The sequence below is a fragment of the Molothrus aeneus genome, chromosome 9 (assembly GCF_037042795.1).
Source record: "Molothrus aeneus isolate 106 chromosome 9, BPBGC_Maene_1.0, whole genome shotgun sequence".
In the NCBI taxonomy this organism is placed as follows: domain Eukaryota; kingdom Metazoa; phylum Chordata; class Aves; order Passeriformes; family Icteridae; genus Molothrus; species Molothrus aeneus.
In genome coordinates, this window is record NC_089654.1 from 3647389 (window position 1) to 3666743 (window position 19355).

Genomic DNA, 19355 nt, shown 5'->3' on the forward strand with positions numbered 1-19355 from the left:
GACAGCAACTAACAATCAACAACCTTTCAGTCTGAAGTGGGCTCTCCATCACAGGAAATTATAAAATCAAGATTGGTTCTAAGATACACTTTAAACTACTTAAACATTAATTTTAAGGAGTCCAACAGCCTCTGACTTGGAGGAAGTTAGCAAATTGTTTGAAATAGTCCTTCTGATTTTGTGAATCCTGACTCATAAAGCAGACAGCACTGTTTTAAAAGTTATCTCAGCAGGAGGCTGAAGCCTAAAAAAAAAAAAGATGAATAACAAATCGAGACCAGGGAGAGGAAGAGTCAGGTAAAAAGAAGGAATAACCCAGAACTATTCTGAGATCTACTTTTCCTTTTCTTTTTTTAGAACAGTATGAAAAATAAGGAAGGAGGATAATATCTCAGAAATTTTAATATTGAACAATTACAATAGGCCCAAGTCTACTCAAAGCTTCCATGAAATTTAAAACCAGAAATTCAATGAAAAAGCTCCTAGTTTTCATACTCCAAAGTTCCCAAGTCCCCAGTGTTGCCAGAGTAGAAGCAAATATGAGTCCCCAGGCAGGCAGAGTCTGGGACCAGAACTCTATGAGTAGACAGTGGAATATTGCTTAGTTACTATTTTTTAAAAGACCTAAACTTTTACGAAGTTTTAGCTATGAGGGATGGAGGGACAGCACACAGCACTCCTCACTTCTTAGAGCAGAGAGAAGGAGTGGAAAGGAACCACCTGCCAGCAGGACTCAAGCTGATGATAAGCAGGATGAATGATGGGCCCTCTCCTGGTGGAAAAGGAATGGAAAATGTCACCCAGGAAACATCCTGGAGAAACTTGAGCCACCTGAGCTCAGCTCAGCCTGTTCAAGAACAGTTATTGGAAAGAGGAAGAGTATCCCAGACTGGAAAGCAAGGAGAAGGCTTGAGGGTGGAGGGGGCAGATTTTATCCATGAGTTTATCAATATCTGATGGGAGGGAAGGAGCAGAGACCAGGGAGAAAGACCCTTCTCTGCGGCCCCCAGTGACACTAGAGGTATGACAAGCACAAACTGAAATACAGCAAATTACATTTAAACCAAACAAAAAAAAGTTTTTACTGGGGAGAAGTGATCAGGACAATGGAACAGGTTACAGATTTCGGAATCTCCACCTTTGGAAATACTTAAAACTCAACAGCCCTGAACAACCTTCTGCAGGTGACCCTGCTCGGATCATTTCAAGATGACCCTTCTAATCCCAATGATTTGTGTGATTCAGTGATCTCAGGATGGAAAAAGTATAAAATAAAACAGAAATCACAGGAGTGTGGAGCTTTTCTAAGGAAAAGCCCAACTTCTTCCTGCTGAATCATGTATTATGAAATAATGCCTCGAGCTCACAGGAAGGAGACACCCAAAAACCTCTTTGCACTGTGCCAGTTTCAGCTCCTTTGGAGTTGCTACAGCTCTTGGACAGACTGAAATGACAGGAAGCCAGAAAAAATGTTAGCATATTTGGAACACTATTCACTTGTAAATTCCATGGATTTTGACAGCATGTAAGTGTAAATATTCTCTGATTCATCATTTTAATTTTGTTTGAAATTGCAGCGTGTTGTAATTTATTGGGGATAGCAAAAGACCACAGAAAGAAAGATACAGGCATCCCATACCAGAGAATCCCTTTACTTATTATTCTCTACCATTTGCAAAGTACAGTGTTTAAAGCTTGTTGCTGCAATCCAGCTTTATGAGGAACTGGCAGCTACAATCTGACCTGAAAAAAAAAATAAAAATCATCATCCCTTTCTCTCAGCTTTCAAGGAAATCCCTCATATGCTCCAGAGCATCTGGCATCAAAGGCCTTGGAAGAGAAAGGGAAAACTGGCAGAACAAATGGATTGACCATTCCCTCCACAGCTGCTGTGGCACTGAGTTCAGATTGACCAAATTCTCCCACCCTGCACTGAATCTCCCATTTTCAACCTAAATGTAAATAAATTAAGAGAACACCCAAGTATTAGAGCTAACTACTGACAAAACAGAGAACCTAAGCACACCCTATTTCAAGTGTAAAAAATGAGATATTCAATGCCATTATTAGCCTTGTATATGGAAGGATTCAGTGGCACATGCAGGAATGTAACTATTGATATAAAAACAAATTTTCTGTACTATCAAGTTATTAATAAGTACTTCAAATGAAACAGCATTAGAAAAGAACATCCATTCTTCCAATTATACAGATCCATCTTTTCAGGATGTTAAAAATGGCACATGCAAGTGCAGAGGCCCATAAAAACATCAAGCCTGCAGTCCCCAAAGTCCAGGAATTAAGGAGAGAGCTAAAAATGGGGTTCTAAAGTGTTGGGGCTGTACATTAAAGCACAGGCAGAGTGTTGGAATAAGAAGGGTGCTGAACTGGTAAACTGATGGAGGGGAGTAAAGGCCACTAACCAGAAACGCACCTTAGAGACAAGTCAAACCCTTCTTAATTGAAAACATAGTGCCAAAATTAAAACAAAAACAACAACAACAAAAACAAAACAAAAACCAAATAAAACAAAAATAAATCGAAACAAACAAACAAAAAGCAGAAATCCTACTGTAGGAAGAAAGGGACAATTTGTGGAAAATGGAAAACATTCTTTTTGAAGGTGGGAAATGAGTGGGAAAAAGACCCAGAATGGGATTTAAGTAAAGAGATGTATAAGGAGCACAGGCCGTTCTTCCTTATGCCACCATCACCACCAAAATAAAAAATGAAAAATTCTTCCAGTTGTATGCTAAAGCAAATTAAGCAAAACTTCAGCTACTTAATTGGCATCAGTTTGCTGCTTCTGCACAGATGAAAGAAGGTGACAAACTGCCCTTTAGAAAAGCTACAAAACCTATAAGATCAGTAGAACCTATCCTGCGGTACCCACAATGCTCTCTCACACAAATCCACCATCTTCAACCCAAAAAAGACCTGGTATGAAATATTACCATTCAATAAAAAAATCATTATTTGGTCCCTTAAGTAGGCCCTGAAGTAGAAGGCTGTGGTGAAAATTTATCAGGCATTTTTCTCCAAATGGAATGTGTGCTCCAGTATCCTAGGAGCTCTATAGTACATGAAATTTTAACAGAATTGTTAATGTCTTTCTAGGTTTTATAATACCACAAAGAGATACTCATCATGTGCTTTTACCACAGCAGATAAATGCTAATGCCTCTAGTACACAACACTTTCACAGTGGTTTGAATACAAGTCATCTTCCACTCTCTTGGTGAGCAAATTAATGGCATCAATAAATTTTTCAGTATCTCCAGATAAAGACTCTTTACCTTCACAAGCCTGATCAGTAAATTCCTGATGTACAGAAGGGATCACAAACAACTTGTTATGTGGATTCCCTGAAAGGTTAGTCTGCTCTGAGAAACAGAAAATGTCAAAGGCCTGGGAGTTTTCAGATGTGAACCCACGCCCTGATATGGGAAAGGTTTGTGGAAGATCCTAAAGGTCAGATGTGAGGGTCACCCTTATCAACAAGGTCATATGTTAAGTTAAACTGAAACCAAGAGGAGTGTACTCCCTGGAACCACAGCACTCTGATTACAGTAAATGTATTTTTAAAGGGCAAGGAGCTTTAAAAGTGATGCTTAAAAGCGTATTTACCAGAATAAAGAAATATGTACCCTAAAGAAGTTGTTCTTGGGTAATTTCTATAAGAATTTCCAGTGGCATGAAAGTTAAAGATACTTACAAATGAAAAAAAAATCTATTTGTAGTTATTCATCTTTGGTTCCCTCTGATTGGAAATAATAATGATTTCAGTAGAGATTGGGGAAAAAAACCCCAACAAGACAAACATAGCTTTTCTACATATTTGAAACTGGTAAACTTTGTACTTGCTTTTGTTACAGTCAGAAAATTTTTCTAATTTTATCTTGTGACATTTTGCTTTGCTTAAAAGAAATGATAATTCAGAGCCATGCTGTCTTTTAGAAGAGATACATGAGAAAAAGGCCATTATCTCTCTTTACAAGGGGAACGTGCAAGCGCTAAAATACATCCTTGCCTTTGAGCTAAACAAGCCTTGAGCAGACAGACACGGGCTTAGAGCAGCTTGAGAACAGAAGAGGAAATTCCACCAGAATTAGTTCAGCCCTGTCAGGTTTTTGGTTTTGTTTTCATTTTAGGAGGAGGTTTTGAGCATGTACAACCCCCCTTCACCCTCCTCCTGCCTGGGTTATCTGACAAGTTTGAGCTCCTTTATCTGCAGGGCAGCTCAGTGCCCTGCTTCCCATCCTTCCCTGTCAGTCGTGGCAGGCTCTGATGCTCCTCCTGGAGGCACACACGGTCCAGAGAGGTCTTCCCTTGGGATAAGGGGATGAACTTCCAGCAGCTGAGACTGTTCCCCTGTGAGCAGCACTGCTGCAAACACAGCTTGTTGTGTTTGAGCTGAGTTGGTGAAAGGTGGGATGCTGTGGCTGCAAGGATGGTGTCTCACCACCAGTCCTGACACTGTGGGATGTGTGGGAAGGAATCTCCCACTCCCCAGGACCATTCCAGCTACAATTTGCTCAGGGGCTGAGTATCACCTTCCTGGTAGGTGCATCTACCTGGATTAATCTATCCTGATTAATTTGAGGAAAGCTGAGCTGATTCAGAGTGCTCTTCTCAAGTCCAACACCACTGAAGACATTAAAACAAGCAAAGCTCCCAGCTCTCATTGGAACACCATTCCCATTCCCCACACCCAGGGACACTGGTAAGATCTCAGGGTGGCAGAAAGCAAAACACTTCCCTGGGACACACCACCATGGAGCAGCTCCTGGGCAGGGTGAAGTGCTTTGCTTTGACTCCTGCTACACCCTTCCTAGAGACTCCAAGAAGGACAGGGCAGGAGAGAAACCCAAAGGAATGGAGTGGTGCCTGTCTGGGTTCCACGCTGGGGCAGTGAGCTCCTCATTCCCTCTGCACAGACACAGGGATGAAGGACACTCTGCTGCTTTCTGTGACGTTATCACACTGCTAATGATAACAAAAGCAACACCTTGCCTTTTGAAAAAGGCAGGGTTAGACAAATGGTCAGGGAAATAAGCTCATATTCTCCCTAGGGCTAGGTTTCAGCATTATTATGCAAATAGAAATTGTCTTATGCTGTGGATTCACCTGAGGGAATCGGCCCCAGAATCTGAAAACCAAAAGGATTTCTCAAGGTGAGCAAAAGCTACAAGTTCTGCCCTAAGGTTTGGTGCAGTTTTGGAGGTCAGGCTGTGCTTCTCCAACTCCAGCCAAGAGCCTCTCAGGGATTCTATGGTTCCTTTCTTTAAAAACTCCCACAGTCTTTCATGGAACTAGACTCTTCCACCAGTAACTCACAAGAAACACTTCTGTCTTGCAAGAAGCATGTCACCAGAAGATAACTTAGTGATTTATTTTGTAAACGTTGTGTTTTAACTAACATGGAAGCCTGATATTGGGAATTGATGGTTTCTCTCTTAATGAATGTTGAGCCATATATAGGCCAGTGTTATGAGGCTCCCATCACAACAAAAGGCCCCTTTTATTAATGGCTACTTTATCATTTAAAACATGCATGTTGTTACTTAAAATGGCAAATTGCTTTGCACTGTCCTTGAAGTGCATTGCATAAATATTGTATTCAAGCCTTAGCTTGCACTTCATAAATAATTTATTTTTAAAATACCCTTCCATGATACCACCAGCTGGCAAGATGTTCAATTTTCTGGTAAAAACATGTATTTATTGCAAGTCTTATTTTAACTTGTTGAAGATTTGCTAAAAGCCACAAGTGACAGATGTTGTAAGAACTGTATTCAACCCAAAACCTCAGGAAGTTGAAAGCCTCATTCTCCTGGTAGGTTTTGTACCTCTGCATAAGCAGTTTCCTTTGCAGGAGAAAAGCTGAAATCTATTCAAGGAAGCTTTCAAGTACCATTTTCTGATAACCCAGAAATGACTGATAGTAGATTATGTGATGATCAGAAAAGTTTATAGATTTCATTACATTTCTTTTCACTACAATCCTTCCTCCACCATTTCCATTTCATGTTGCTGCATTTAAACTGCTGTACAAACTTGTTCAAAGTGCTCGACATTAAAAAAAAAAATCAAAGGAAATTTCAGATAATTAACTTTGATGAATGAGCATATTTTAATTCATGTCTGGTAATATTCTTGTTAATGACATGTCTGCTTAGGACATCCATTAAAAGTCCATTAAGTTAACAGGGAAAGTCTAATAAAGTTATCCTGGAAATTTTCTGGTATATTAACGTTATGGACTTTTAATGAATATCTGCTGTAGGAACTGCTATTAGCAAGGCTACTATTCTAATTAAACATGGGCTCTGAGAGTGAAAAAAAATGTATAAAGATAACAACAAGCAGAAGTAGCACTTTTTTTTGAAAATGACTATAAGGGAGATGGGTACAGGTCACAAATCAGACTACCAGTAAGAGCTAAAAAATTACTATATTGTAGCTTTTTTTGTTGCCTGCTATCCAATATACCCATATAGAGTGTGCCCTTCATGTCATCAGTTGCTGGGGCTCCTTTTTACTCCTCTATTGTTGAGACTGAGCAGTACAAAAAGGCCTTCCAGGGTAGGAGATAAAAAATTTAAACAGTTTCTCACAACAAAGCAAAGTAAAAAATGCACTTAGGAAATCTGTTCTCTATGGGCATCTCAGCAACCTATTTGAAGCTGCTGATATTCACAATAATACAGCAAAATATCTTTTCATATGTATATATCTTTTATTCATAGAATCAGAGAATGGGTTGGGTTGGGAGGGACCTTAAAGTTCATCTCATTCCACCCCCTTGCCATGGGCAGGGACACCTTCCACTAGACCAGGTTGTTCAAAGCCCTATCTCATATATTTCTGTCTTTTATATATCTATTTTAATAAATATTAATAAATACTTATATTTATTAATATTAATATATGTGAATATTAATTAATACTGATATATATTTATTAATATGGATATATATGTATATTTATTAATATGAATATAGGTGTATATTAAACCCCAGCCCTGATATACCTATTTTTTCATACTTATCCTTCACCAGATCTTCCAAACCAATCATTTTCCAGAAACTGTCATCCCAACCTCTATCTGACGTGTATGTCCACTTGCACACTACTGTACAGAGAGACCTAAAAAAGACAATATAAGCACAGAGTCAGGCAAATGAACGTGTTTGGGTTTAAACTTGTGACTAGAAACAAGTCCCTGCAAAAAGATCTCTTCTCCACTGGTCAGAAACTCCAGCAGAATGCTCACATTAAAAAAAAAAAACTGGTTACTGTTTGGAGTGCACGTCTTGAGGACCTTAAAAGGACCTTGTGTTTAAGATTCTTCTCTGCTGAAACAACTCCTGGTCTGGCCACTTCAGTGCATAAATCAGTCAAATAACAGGCTGTGCATGTGCCTGGGGGAGAGCAGGGCAGGAGCACAGCAGCTCTGGAGCAGGCAGCTCAGAATGCTGCTCTTCCAGCCTACATGGCTGCTTTGCACAGTCTGTCCTTAGGAAAACTTTGTGTTACTTCCCTAACAACTGAATTGCAGTTCCCAGGAAATCTGGATGATGGGGACAGATGCACAAGTCTGATTTCTGAGAAGCTGATGTTAAACTCTGCTGTGCCAGGACAGCAGCAAGGGGCACAGGCAGGAGCAGAAGGACACAGAGGACAAGAACTCTCACAGCAAAGTCTGTCCTAACACACAGAAGGGTTTTTATCAATATCCCCAAATATATTCCTCCCCAAAGCATGAACAATGCTCCTGATGATTTAGTATTACATGGGCTGTTTTCTATCTGAACACTAAGAATCATCTCCAAAGATCAGTACTAAACTGTGCTTGAAAAGTCAGTCAACTAAAAGGTATTAAAAATGCTAAATATCACTGAAAACTGCAGCTCTGTGCAGTCCTGGGAATACCACAGTACTAGCAAGTGCAACACAGCTCAAATGCATCTCAGGGAAGAACATCATCATAACTGTTCTCAAGGAGAAATCCTACTCAGAGGTGGATTTTCTTTGATGTTTTACAAGACAGCTTATTTGTGACTCATGTTTAGCCAAGGTGAGCTTACACAGACATATTCTCTTCATTAGGGTGGTACAATTTGAACATGTATCTTCAAAGCAAACTCACTTTTACTGAAGCACTTGAGTTTTTCTTGCAGTTTTGCCTAAGTAAAAAACAAATAAAATTCCTCTCTTCAAAATTATTTTCTGGAGTAGAAGGAAATCTTCCCTTTCATCCAAGAATACTATCCAGGGACTGAATTATAAATCACAGAATGGGTTGGCCTGGCAGGGACCTTAAAACTCATCTTGTTCCAAACCCCTGCCATGGGCAGGGACACCTTCCACTAGCCTAGGTTGCTCCAAGCCCCATCCAACCTTGCCTTGAGCAGAAAAAGAGAAGCTATTTTTATTTCCTATCTGCAAACCAAAGTTAAGAACTTATAGCTACTGATACTGTAGACAGAGAAAAGCCAAAGAACAACAGGAAGAGTCTTTCCACACAGCTGGAAAACTATCTGGGATATCTATTTTATGTTTTGGAGGGATTACAACAAGAAGCAACATCCTCTTATGTGACACTGAGCAGAAGATGGGATGGTTTCATAGACTCTCTAAACTCCCACTTTCTTATCTGGGACAGAAATGTGTATTTTAAATGCCTTATGTTTCTTTCCATCCTGTTGTACTGGAGTTTTTGCAACCAGAGGACAAGTGATGGTCATTCACATCCCATTGGTTGTAAAGGTGTGCTGGTTGCTCTTTGCTGCAAGAGAATAATTAACATGACATATTTTGGGGGGTAAAAAAAGACATTTGTTAACTATTTATATCCCTATAAATAAATAGGGAAATAAATAAATAAATAATCTCTGCAGTCAATAAATGCAAAGATTATTTCAGGACTACTCTTAAAACATCTCTGACACCCCCACCCCCTTTTTTTTCCTTCCTAAAAGTTTAAGAATAGACCACACAATTTCAACTCAGTGTCTGGTTTGAAAACAGAAAAAGCACATGACCTGTAACTACAGCAATGACAATGTTGATATAAGGAATTCCAATTTCCAAGGACTTAAAAGCCAGACACAGAAATCTAATTAGGACCTTTGACAAAAATTGGGTGAATAAATAAATTCTAGGCTGAAGAAAATACTGGGAAAAAATAAACATTTTCCCCAAATTGGTTCAAACCTCTCATTAAAAGGAAAAATAAAGACAGGGTATTTGAAATAAAAAGCACTTCATCGGTTTAGGAAAAATTTAGACATAAAGAGCGAAAAACAATGCATCAAGTTTTCCCAAATATGGGAAATACCAAATCATAACAAATTATCATCAAAACTGAATATGTCTTTTTCTAATTAGATTGAAGCTCTGAACTAATGCCACACCCTGAGAAAGGCTCCAAGGAACATGCTTTAACCAGGGGCCTGCTGTCCCACACAGCTCCCTCTGTGGAGGGAGCACAGCACACACACAGGCCCATGGAATTACTGGGGATGGGGAGAGATCCCCCCCTGCCAATCCACAGAATTCCAGCAGATCCCAGCTCTCTGGCAGGATATGGCTGCACTGAACACATCCTGGAGATGCAAAAATGCCAAGTGCTCACAGAACAAGGATAAACAGAGGAGTTCTGGTTGAATTTTTAACACAGTATGGAAAATGAAGTGGGAAAGACAACTCTTCCCAAATGAATTGGCTGGCAGATCCTTAAGTGGAAGGTTCCGTTATGAAAACCGATCTCAGATCTGAGCTAAAACACTAACACATTATGTTGGCAGGTTTTTATTTTCATGGCCACAGCAAGAAACTCAAAATGCTTGTTTTAAATACAGTCTGAGCATTTACACTTCTCTGGGATTCAATCTCTTTCTTCTGCTCTTGCTGCCTCTCAAAAAGTAGGTGTTTAATGGAACGATATGGCTTCATACAAATTCCTAATATCACAGAGAAAGCGTCATACTGCAGAAAGGCATTCTGCTCTCTGAGATAACAGTCCAAAGGAAAGGTTTTCTTTGTGATGGCCATGATGGATTAACACCACCACGCGCCTCGAAAGCACCTGGATGGGTTGAACTCAAAGCCTTGCCCCTCACCTGATGAGGTGCTCAGTCTGTATGTCCTAGAGAGCTCTGTGCACATGCAGAGAGAACAGCTCATTCATGGCTTATCACTGCTGAAGCCAATGGTTTACATGCAAATTATACATATTTATTTATATATTTATATATATTGACTTCATAGGAAATCACTCAGAAATTCTCCCCCAGAGAATCACCCTGTAAAGGGGATAGCACAACTCCTAACTTGGGAAAGCTCTAACCAGAAAGACACTGTGGGAAAGAACCACCTGAGGAATCAAATCAGTACACCTACAAAGAAAGTCTCCACTATGAGAAAATTTTGTATTTCATAGAACTCCTAACTTTGATGAGATGAAGGGCAGACATGAAACAGAAACAGTACTGATATCTGCTGTGGTATATTCAATTTTTCCTATTTGGAAGCATTGCCTCAATTATTTGGTCATAAACACCAGACTTGTGCTGGCTGAAGCTGGATGAACCAGATGGGTTGAAGCAAAAGCTCCTCTTACTTTACTCCCAGGATCAGCTGGGTTCAAAGGGGCAGAAAAGAGGCAATCCCAGAGGGAAGAGCCCTCTCCTGACTGTGGATCCACTACAGGATTTGAGGAGCCATACATGGAACCCCTCAGTAGCACAAGCCATATGTAGCCAGTCTGAAATACCATGAGTTTGGAGACACTTTTCCTCAAGCATATTCCCAGCACAATGAAATGAAGGATTTCCTTTCTCTGTTCAGAACAAAAAGTTTTGCTTAGAATATTCCTACTGAAAAAAAAAAAAAACTCAACTGTTGTGCATGGAAACTTTTTATTTTATTTAAACCAGATTTTTAACAGGAAAATGATTGTGTTTAGAGTTTCATCTGAGTTTCTTGCTGAGGACTAACTGGATGTGCTGACGTCCTGCATAACCAGAATCTCAGCAGTCTTAAAAACACACAGAGTCTGTGAACACACACTTGTAATTCCCAAAATGCTGTCTAGAAGCAACTAACCTACAAAAGGGTCCAGGCCAACTGGACTTGTGATCAAAATTTGTTTCTTTATGACTCTTCCCACATTATCTGCCCATTCTAAGTATTTTCTCTCACTCTGTTGTACTTCACGGAGAGAAGGAAATCAGATACATTCATTGAAAATGGGAATTACTGCATGCTCTAAGTTATCAGCATAAAAATGTATCCAAAAGATAAAAGTCACAAAAAACTTCTCCACAACTACTTAGGAGTCACCAGAGCTTTACACTTTGGTCCTTTCTTTGTTGCCACATCTCCCACACTCCAAAAGGGATAAAGCCAGCACAGATTTGATTCCCAAACCTGCAGAGAGCCTGCCCTGCCTGGGACAGCACCTGCTATGAAAATAATCCTGGGTGCTACTCCTTAACTGCAGTTGTCTTGCAGAAGTCATCCCTATTTTAAGTATAGGTTGATAGGCAAGTCCTATCAACTAAAAGTAACTAAAAGAAACAGTCTTTTTGCCGGAAAAGAAATGCCCCATAAGGCATTTCTACATGACCTTCCATTCCAGAGGGCTGGTACAAGATTAGTTAGGCTGGAAAATGAGTCAGCCACCAGCTTGAAAGGCAGAGAACCCCTGGCTGGGGCATCCTGAGGTGAATGGCAGCTTTGTTCTCAATTCCAAAGCAAAAGGATCTGCTCCATTCATCCCAACTGCTCAGAAATGAACCTAAACTCATGAACTTAATTAATTTTGTAGGCATCATTAACAGTGCAGCAGTTCAATCACTGGATCACTGAACTAAAGCCAGCTGCACCTGCTGAGGGCTGTGCCAAAGCTAAATCCTCCAGAAGCAAGGATAGGGTACAGCTAGATCCCAAAAGGAATAGCATGCACTAGGATAAAGTAACTCTCTGTGGTCTGTGGGGCAGATTTATTTAAAGCTACAAAGAATCAAAAGCTAAGAAAGCTTTATGACGTTGTGAACGCAAGCAGGAGACCTGAAACAATGGAGTGTGACTGTCACAACATCAAATGATTTTTCTTTTGTTCTACAAAGTTTAAATTTAAAACAGATTTTGAATTCAAATCGTAAACCAGGGCGTACATTCTGCTCAAATGAACGTCTCCACATATTGACATTTGGGCCAGGCTGCCAATGTCCTCCCAAATTATGCACCCCACAGTCTCAAGGCTTTTCACAAAAGCAAGCAATTTACAGCTCTGACACAGTCACAGATCTGACTGTGGTTTGTGCAAAAATGTTCCAGGCAAAAAAATTTAATACCCAGCACACATACTCCCAGCATCCAAGAACAGAACTGGGCACTGGTGCTGCAAGAGCCTAAAATACAGTGGAGGTTATCACAGAGCAATAGGAAACCTATAATTATTCTCTGCTCTATTATGGTAATGCCATATCCATTAATCCACAGCCTTGGAAACAGAACCAGAATGTTGGATCCACATCTACCACTGGCATTTAGGAAACATGTCTCTGCCTGCTTGCTGTATTTGGCTGCTTGGGGGAAACAGGGACAATTTGTCCTAAAGGAATGCTTCTCAAGAAAGAGAAGAAGAAAAGTGACATCTGATCATTGAGTCTTGAAATGTATGAAGTGTACAAGATGCTGCCCCTGCTGAGCGTTTGCTAAAAGGAGTCAGGGCAGGGGTCTGAGCTCAGGCTGGTATGGAGGAGCTGCCCCTGCTGTCCCCCTCAGTCCATCTCTGGGCCAGGTGGGCTGCAAAGCTCAGGGTGAGAGAGTCTGGGGGTGTCCTGACTGCACTCCCCTCCTTTCACCTCTTCAACAGCTCTTTAATTGCAGGTACACACAGCAAAACCTGTCAGGGGCTGCTCCAGCCACCCAGCCATGCAAACCCCAAGTCCCTAACATTTACAACACATTACTTTTTATGATTATTGCCTTTGACCCAAAGCCTATGAAATTCCTGCCTGCCCAAACCCATTGTCTTAGCAAGCTGTGCAATTTGACTCTTGCCTGAAAAGGGTTTTCATCTTCCAACAAAACATTAAACAGGCCAAACAAAGAAGACAGGTGGGGAAGCCTGTTTGGGACAAGTAGCAGACACATTCCCAGTTGGGAACGGCCTTGACTTTCAGTCTTTGCATGTCTGAGGATTTAAACCTATTCAATAAAGGTAACAAGGAAATTACTGTAATCAGAGTTAGCAATACTACCAGCTTCAGCCTTCCTATGCTCTGGGTAACACTTCTATTTATCATAAATAATTAAAAGTAGTCTGGCTGCCATTTCGATTTTTTGAAGGAAGTTAAATACCACAGTTAAATACAAAGCAAAGCTTTCTCCCTACTTTGAAATCTTCACTAAAGCTGAGGAGAAAAAAATATGAGTACAAATAAGAATGATCCAATATCATGATGAAAGGCCAATATTTGTTCACACTAGGGCTAGTAGCAATTTTGTCATATTTCATAGGTGAAATAGGATTAAACTCCAGACCTCAAACTTTAAAAGTTACTGTTCAAAAAATTACTTGGATGTTTTCTTTTTCCTCAAGAAAAATTCAGTGTCAGAAAATAGCTCTTCCAAATAGTTTCCAACAAAAAGGATTTAGTAGCAAAGATTTCTCTTTCCAGCAAGCGTGCAAGTTTGGTGGAAGACACCAATCCCCAAAGCCACCAACCAAAAAGACAGTGAACAGCTCAGGACCTACAAGCTGCATACTTGAAGGTAATGCAGATACTGATATTTGCCTATATAATACCTTTCCAAAGCCTTACAGCTTTTTTGGGTTTTTTGTCGCTGCAAAAAAATTATGTTGAAGTACTACATAAGATGTGAAGATTTCACAGCTTTTCCTTCAAAGCTGTGGTTAAAATATTGGTTTAATGATATACTATTCCCCCCAGTTTTTCCTGAACACTGCTGACTCAGGGAACTAGCAGGGTCCTACCAGACTCCTTCCCAGCCAACAAGACTAAATTTGGGGTTAAAAATCTCTGAACTTGTATTCAGCAGCTCTGTTGGCCTCACATCTGGAAAGTCAGAATTCTCACTGGACTGGTGGCACAGCTTTTATTTAAAAATATAAACCAGGTCTCCCTTTCCCTACCATAAATCTCACTGCCAAAGCAGAGCCCATGAAAGAGCAACACTCTCTTTTAGGTGAGAGAGAGGCCCTTAGGGAATGGCAGCTACATCAGAGCCCTTGGGGGACTGGGATCCGTCAACACTCTCACCAACAGGCGTAGGCATTTCACCAGCACTGCCAAACTCATCCAGACTGGGATTTTAGGGCTTTTGCTGGGATACAGGGTGGAGGAGTCATGATTCTCCAGAGCTCACACCACGCTGTGTGTGTGTGTGGAAGGCACTCAGCTCTCAGCAACAAGCACCGAGCAGGAAACAAAGTCTTTCAATCAGCAAATCAAAAAGTTAAAGCTATTTTTGTAAAGGGGAAGAAGTATTAATTAACTCAAACCTCGCTTTAATATTTTGTGTTCATGTTGTAACACTTAAGAGGTTTTTGGCTGGCTTTTTAAATCACAGGATTTTCTAAGCAAGTCTGTTGCTTACTTAAAGGGACAGTTTTTATTGTATGAAAAACACAATTCACATTTGCAATTTTCTACACCCACATCTATAATTAATCTCCTCTGAATACAGCCACTCCCTGACGAGATTCCATGTTATATTTAAACTCTGGGTGCCACTTTGAAAGGAAAAAAAGAAGAACAATAGGATCATTTTCAAAGCCTACATAGCAGCACAAGGTTTCAAAGCAATGAAGTGCTTTAAACTCTGGCATCAACCTTCTGGCCACCCAACCAGAGCGAAGATTGACCTCCAGTTACCGCCACAATAAGCACAGAACTCTCTTGAGAAATGCAGAGTGAAGATGTTTCCTGTGTTCCAAAGGAGGCATAAGATTGATGTTATATTACATAGATAAATCTCAAATTTACTGAGAGGTTGTTGAGAAAGCCCCTTTTGTGACACTCAGACTCTAAGGATTAATCCACTTAAAGAAAATTCTGTGTTGGATGAGGTACCTTAAAATTTAAAATTTGTACATCTTGTTAGAAATGTGGAAATGTGCATTTGATATGTAACTACTGTGGGAAACTGGCTTGTTTTATTTTTCCATAAATACACACACACACGTGTTTGTAATGTGTACACATGCAGATATTTACTTTGGATTGGGAGAATGTGCCTGTTTGTGTTTGCTGTAATCTATTTAAACCTGTCCTTTAAAAATATAAATAAATGCATCAAACACTGCAAATGTCAAAAAAGCTCTCCAACAGAAGGTGAATCACACTGACCACAATGAGATGATGTTTCTTCTATGATGTGTAACAGAGTCCAATTCTTTCTAGAAGTGTGTTTCTGTTTAGAAACAAGTTATCAAAAGATGGGAAGACTGAAGAGTCTTTTCAGTTTTCCTAGAAGTTATGCCACCAAACCTGTAGGAAACCACCCATCTGCAGTTCAGCTTATCAAATCAGATTAATCCCTTGTGTGCATCTAATAATTTCAGAGGATACACTTAGCTAAACACATTGAGTTGGATCAGAAAGTACAAAATAAGACCATTTTATCCACCCACATACGCCTCACCATGTCATGAGGCAAGGGCAAGCCAACAGTCAGCAGATTGCTGAATTGTTTTATTAATTTCATTCTGTATTATGTTACAGACACCCAACCAAGATTCAAGCCCATTGTCTTCAGCATTGTTGGAGAACTCATAATGAGACACAGTCCTAGACAAAAAAATGTATTGTCTAGACAAATCAGACATAGCATGTGGGGCTGGAAACCTTAGTCCATTCCCTCAAAAGATGGCAAACAGAGGCAAAGAAAATTTGGCCAAGGGTCAAAGAGTAAACTTTAATCAGACCCCTGAACTGAATCCTGAACTCCAGAGGCTCAGTCTAGAGATTGACACCCAGGCAGAAAGACACCATTCAGACATTGTTGCTGAACATGTTAAAAAAAAATTAATCTTTCTATGGACAACTGTAGTTTAAATCTTTAAATATGAGAGAAACAAAAAAAGCCTCCACATATATAAAACTGAATCATTGTTTTAAGTAACCACTGGTTTAAAGTGTATAAGCTTAATAAGTGGAGGAGAGGTTATAAAGAAAACATCATCCAAAAACAGCAAGGGAAATGAAAAGCAAAACTAGAAGTAGAGCCCACATCTCCAGCCACTGCAGTCCAGCAACCTTGGGACATTTCTCCTACCTTCTGCAACATCAGCAATGTTTCAGTTCCATTTAATCACAAAAATATATTCTTTCAAGCTCAGTATTTCAACCAAACCACTCTGCAATAGGAAGTCAAATATTTATTTCAATTAAGAGCTTGTATTTAAAAAACACATTTTCTCCTGTTACCTTCTGGCAGTTGAAAATATGACACAATTAAAACTGGAAGTATTGGTACACAGAGCCAGTGAACAGCTTCCTCTGGAAGTCTGAGCTGGAGCAAATTTACCACAGCTCAAGGCTTCACCAAACACTCAAGGAAGCTGGTAAAGAGATTAAGCAAATGCTACAAGTCACTGAGAAAGAGGAAGTTGGGTCTGAGCTCCCTCCCCACCGTGTGGCTTTGGACAGAGTGAGATTATTCCTGTCAGCAACATCAGCTTCTCCCAGTACAAGAGCAGCAGCACATCCAGATGTGCATCACCCAGCACATCTGCCAGCACCAGGCACTGCCCCAGCCACGGACACACGGCCACTGCATCGTTCCAGATGTCCCTGTCCCACAGGGCATAACGTGGGCAGGCTGCAGGAAGACCACAGTTACTGTTCCATGCCCCTGTGTCGCTCCTCTGGGTGCAAAGGACACAACAGGACATGCACACAACAGGACATGCACAACAGGACACAGCAGCCATGCTTAGGGAGCAGAAGGATTTAGGCTGTCCTTGACCTTCCAGCAGTTTGGGAAGTGTGGCAGATGCTGAGGGTGCTGCCTGGCCAGCACCATGTGCACCCTGACACCCCAGACACCAACCAGGAACACAAATCTCCACAGGATCAGGGCTACACTTCATTATGTGGTTTCTGCTGTCTTCATACAATTGAGCAGAATTAGAGTGGTGTGAAAAAACCCCACCCTTACAGCCTTACCAGTGGTGTTTTGAGAGAGAGAACTGTTAGTCCGGAAATCTCTTCACACAAAGACACATTTTACCAATTCATGAGTAAATAATGTATATACTTCCAACATCAAACTGCTGATAGTCTAATTTAGCACAGTACTTGCACACATGTGTGAGTATAAAGTCCTGAGTGCTGTCAGTGGGGTTAATGGGAGTTTTTACCAGCTTAGTCAGACTGTGCTGAACTGGAGCCTCGGCTGTCATGCACTTGTGGCTAGACAAAGCCTAAGTGAAACCAGAACAGAAGCAGGGAAATTGCCAAGAGTACTGCAATAAAAGAAAGTCTTAATAACTGCATTCTGATGGAGGCTGTTACCATTTCACATGCTAAACCTGAATATTGAGCCCTCCTTTACTCAGGGAAACCACCTTCAAGTCTTATTCAGGTCTGGATGACAGGATAGAGCTGCCAGGGGCACCTGAATCAAAGATACACATTAGATATTCCTGCTCAGGGAGTGAGCTGTGTTGTTACCTCCCACCACAAAAATCAGTTCAGTTAGTGTAAACTCTTAAAATCATAAAGTGGTTCCTAAATAGTAGATATATGTGGTCAAAATTTAGTCATTAGTATCAATTTTTGAAAACAGGTTTTGTTAGATTTTAAGGTAAATGATTTAAATCAAAGGAAAAGCAAGATGGTTCATTTTATATACATGTACTGTATGCTTGTATTTTAATATTTTAAATGACAGCAGCACTGCATCTATTTCTAGAGTATCTTTAATTAATAATAATGGTATGCATGTACAGCTCTTTGTAATTGTATTCATATAAAAAAGAGGGCACATTTCTGAGCAAATCTCAAAAAGCAAAGACACCAACACTATTATTTGGACAGCTGTGGGATTTCATAAACCAGACAAAGAAAAACCCACCAAGGAGTTCTGAAACAGTTAATAAAAGTGAGTAAAAGAACACATAAATTTCCATAAAGTAAGAATGAAAAAACATTTCAGCTTATTTACATCAGCAGGGAGATAAATGGAGATCAATGCAGAAAATAAGGAAGGCTACAGAGTAGATAAATCAGGTGTCATTATTCCTCAGAAGGCAGAAATAAAGACATTCAAGGAAAACAAGCAATCATTCTGCAGTTGAAAGAGGATATTGCTGGGACCACGAGAAAATAAAAGAAAAACATAAAGGAGGCTACATTACATGGATACCTAGACTGCTTCCAGTCACAATAATAGAGAGAAATAACATAAGGGAATACAAATGCTCATTAACTGAGCATGATTTCAAAGCACCGGTCCCAGAAAGATGCTAACGTGTTGTCAGGTCTAGGATTCCTCTCTCCTTTCCTTTCCTCTGAAAGCATGTCTGCTGCCACTGCTAAAGAAAAGGGACTGCACTAAATAAACTCCACTCTGACTTTTTCTAACAACCAACCAGATCAACCCATGGGCTCTTGGCAGAGTGGCTGAAAGAAAGAAGTTGCTCTTCTTATTTCAGATGCTTTAGCCTGTTACACAAGGAAGGTGGACATGATTGGTTTTTCCATTCATTTAAATCCTGAAAACAACTTCAGCTGGGAATACACATCCCCAGCTCTCTCAGAGCCAGAGCTCAGCCTCCCAGGTACTGCCTGAGCTTGTCTCACACCCAGCACCAGGAAAGCTGAGGCTGAACCAGCAGGGTGGAGTTCACCACTGCTCTAATGAACCCTTTCAAGCAGCCCGAACAACACTAAAATATTTGTCTGTCCCTTTCTTGGAACTTGAATTACACTGCAATACCTGCAGAAAATACACTCACAAATGCTGCAAGCACAGGGAAGAATGAACTAAAAGTCAATTCAAAATCCCTGTGTTAGATGCCTTAAAAAAGGACTGTTTTATTCCCTCTTTAATGGTTTATATGTTTCTAATGAAAAAAAAAAACCCCAAAATAATTTCCACATTTGTGTGTTTTACCAAATTAAATGATGGAATTAAAAAGATCACTGTTCATAGAGAGACTGTACATTTTTATTTGAGAGAAATTAAAAATGAAATTTCTAAAGGCAATTTTGTCCACTATTTATTTATGAGCTTGGTCCTAAAGAGACGTGGGTGTGAGTAACTTGACCTGAACAAAAAGTGTCTCTGACGTCAGCTGGGGCATTTCT

At 40.1% G+C, this 19355-nt stretch overlaps 1 protein-coding gene across 5 annotated transcripts in view; it reads right to left on the reverse strand.

Annotated features, from left to right (window-relative positions):
- The window catches only part of FGGY (FGGY carbohydrate kinase domain containing), a 128032-nt gene that overhangs the window by 72515 nt on the left and 36162 nt on the right, over window positions 1-19355 (reverse strand). For all 5 annotated transcript variants that reach the window (XM_066555441.1, XM_066555438.1, XM_066555440.1 and 2 more), the window contains one exon: window positions 7034-7149. In XM_066555441.1, coding sequence (XP_066411538.1) covers window positions 7034-7149 — 116 coding nt within the window. The remainder of the gene's footprint in view (window positions 1-7033; window positions 7150-19355) is intronic.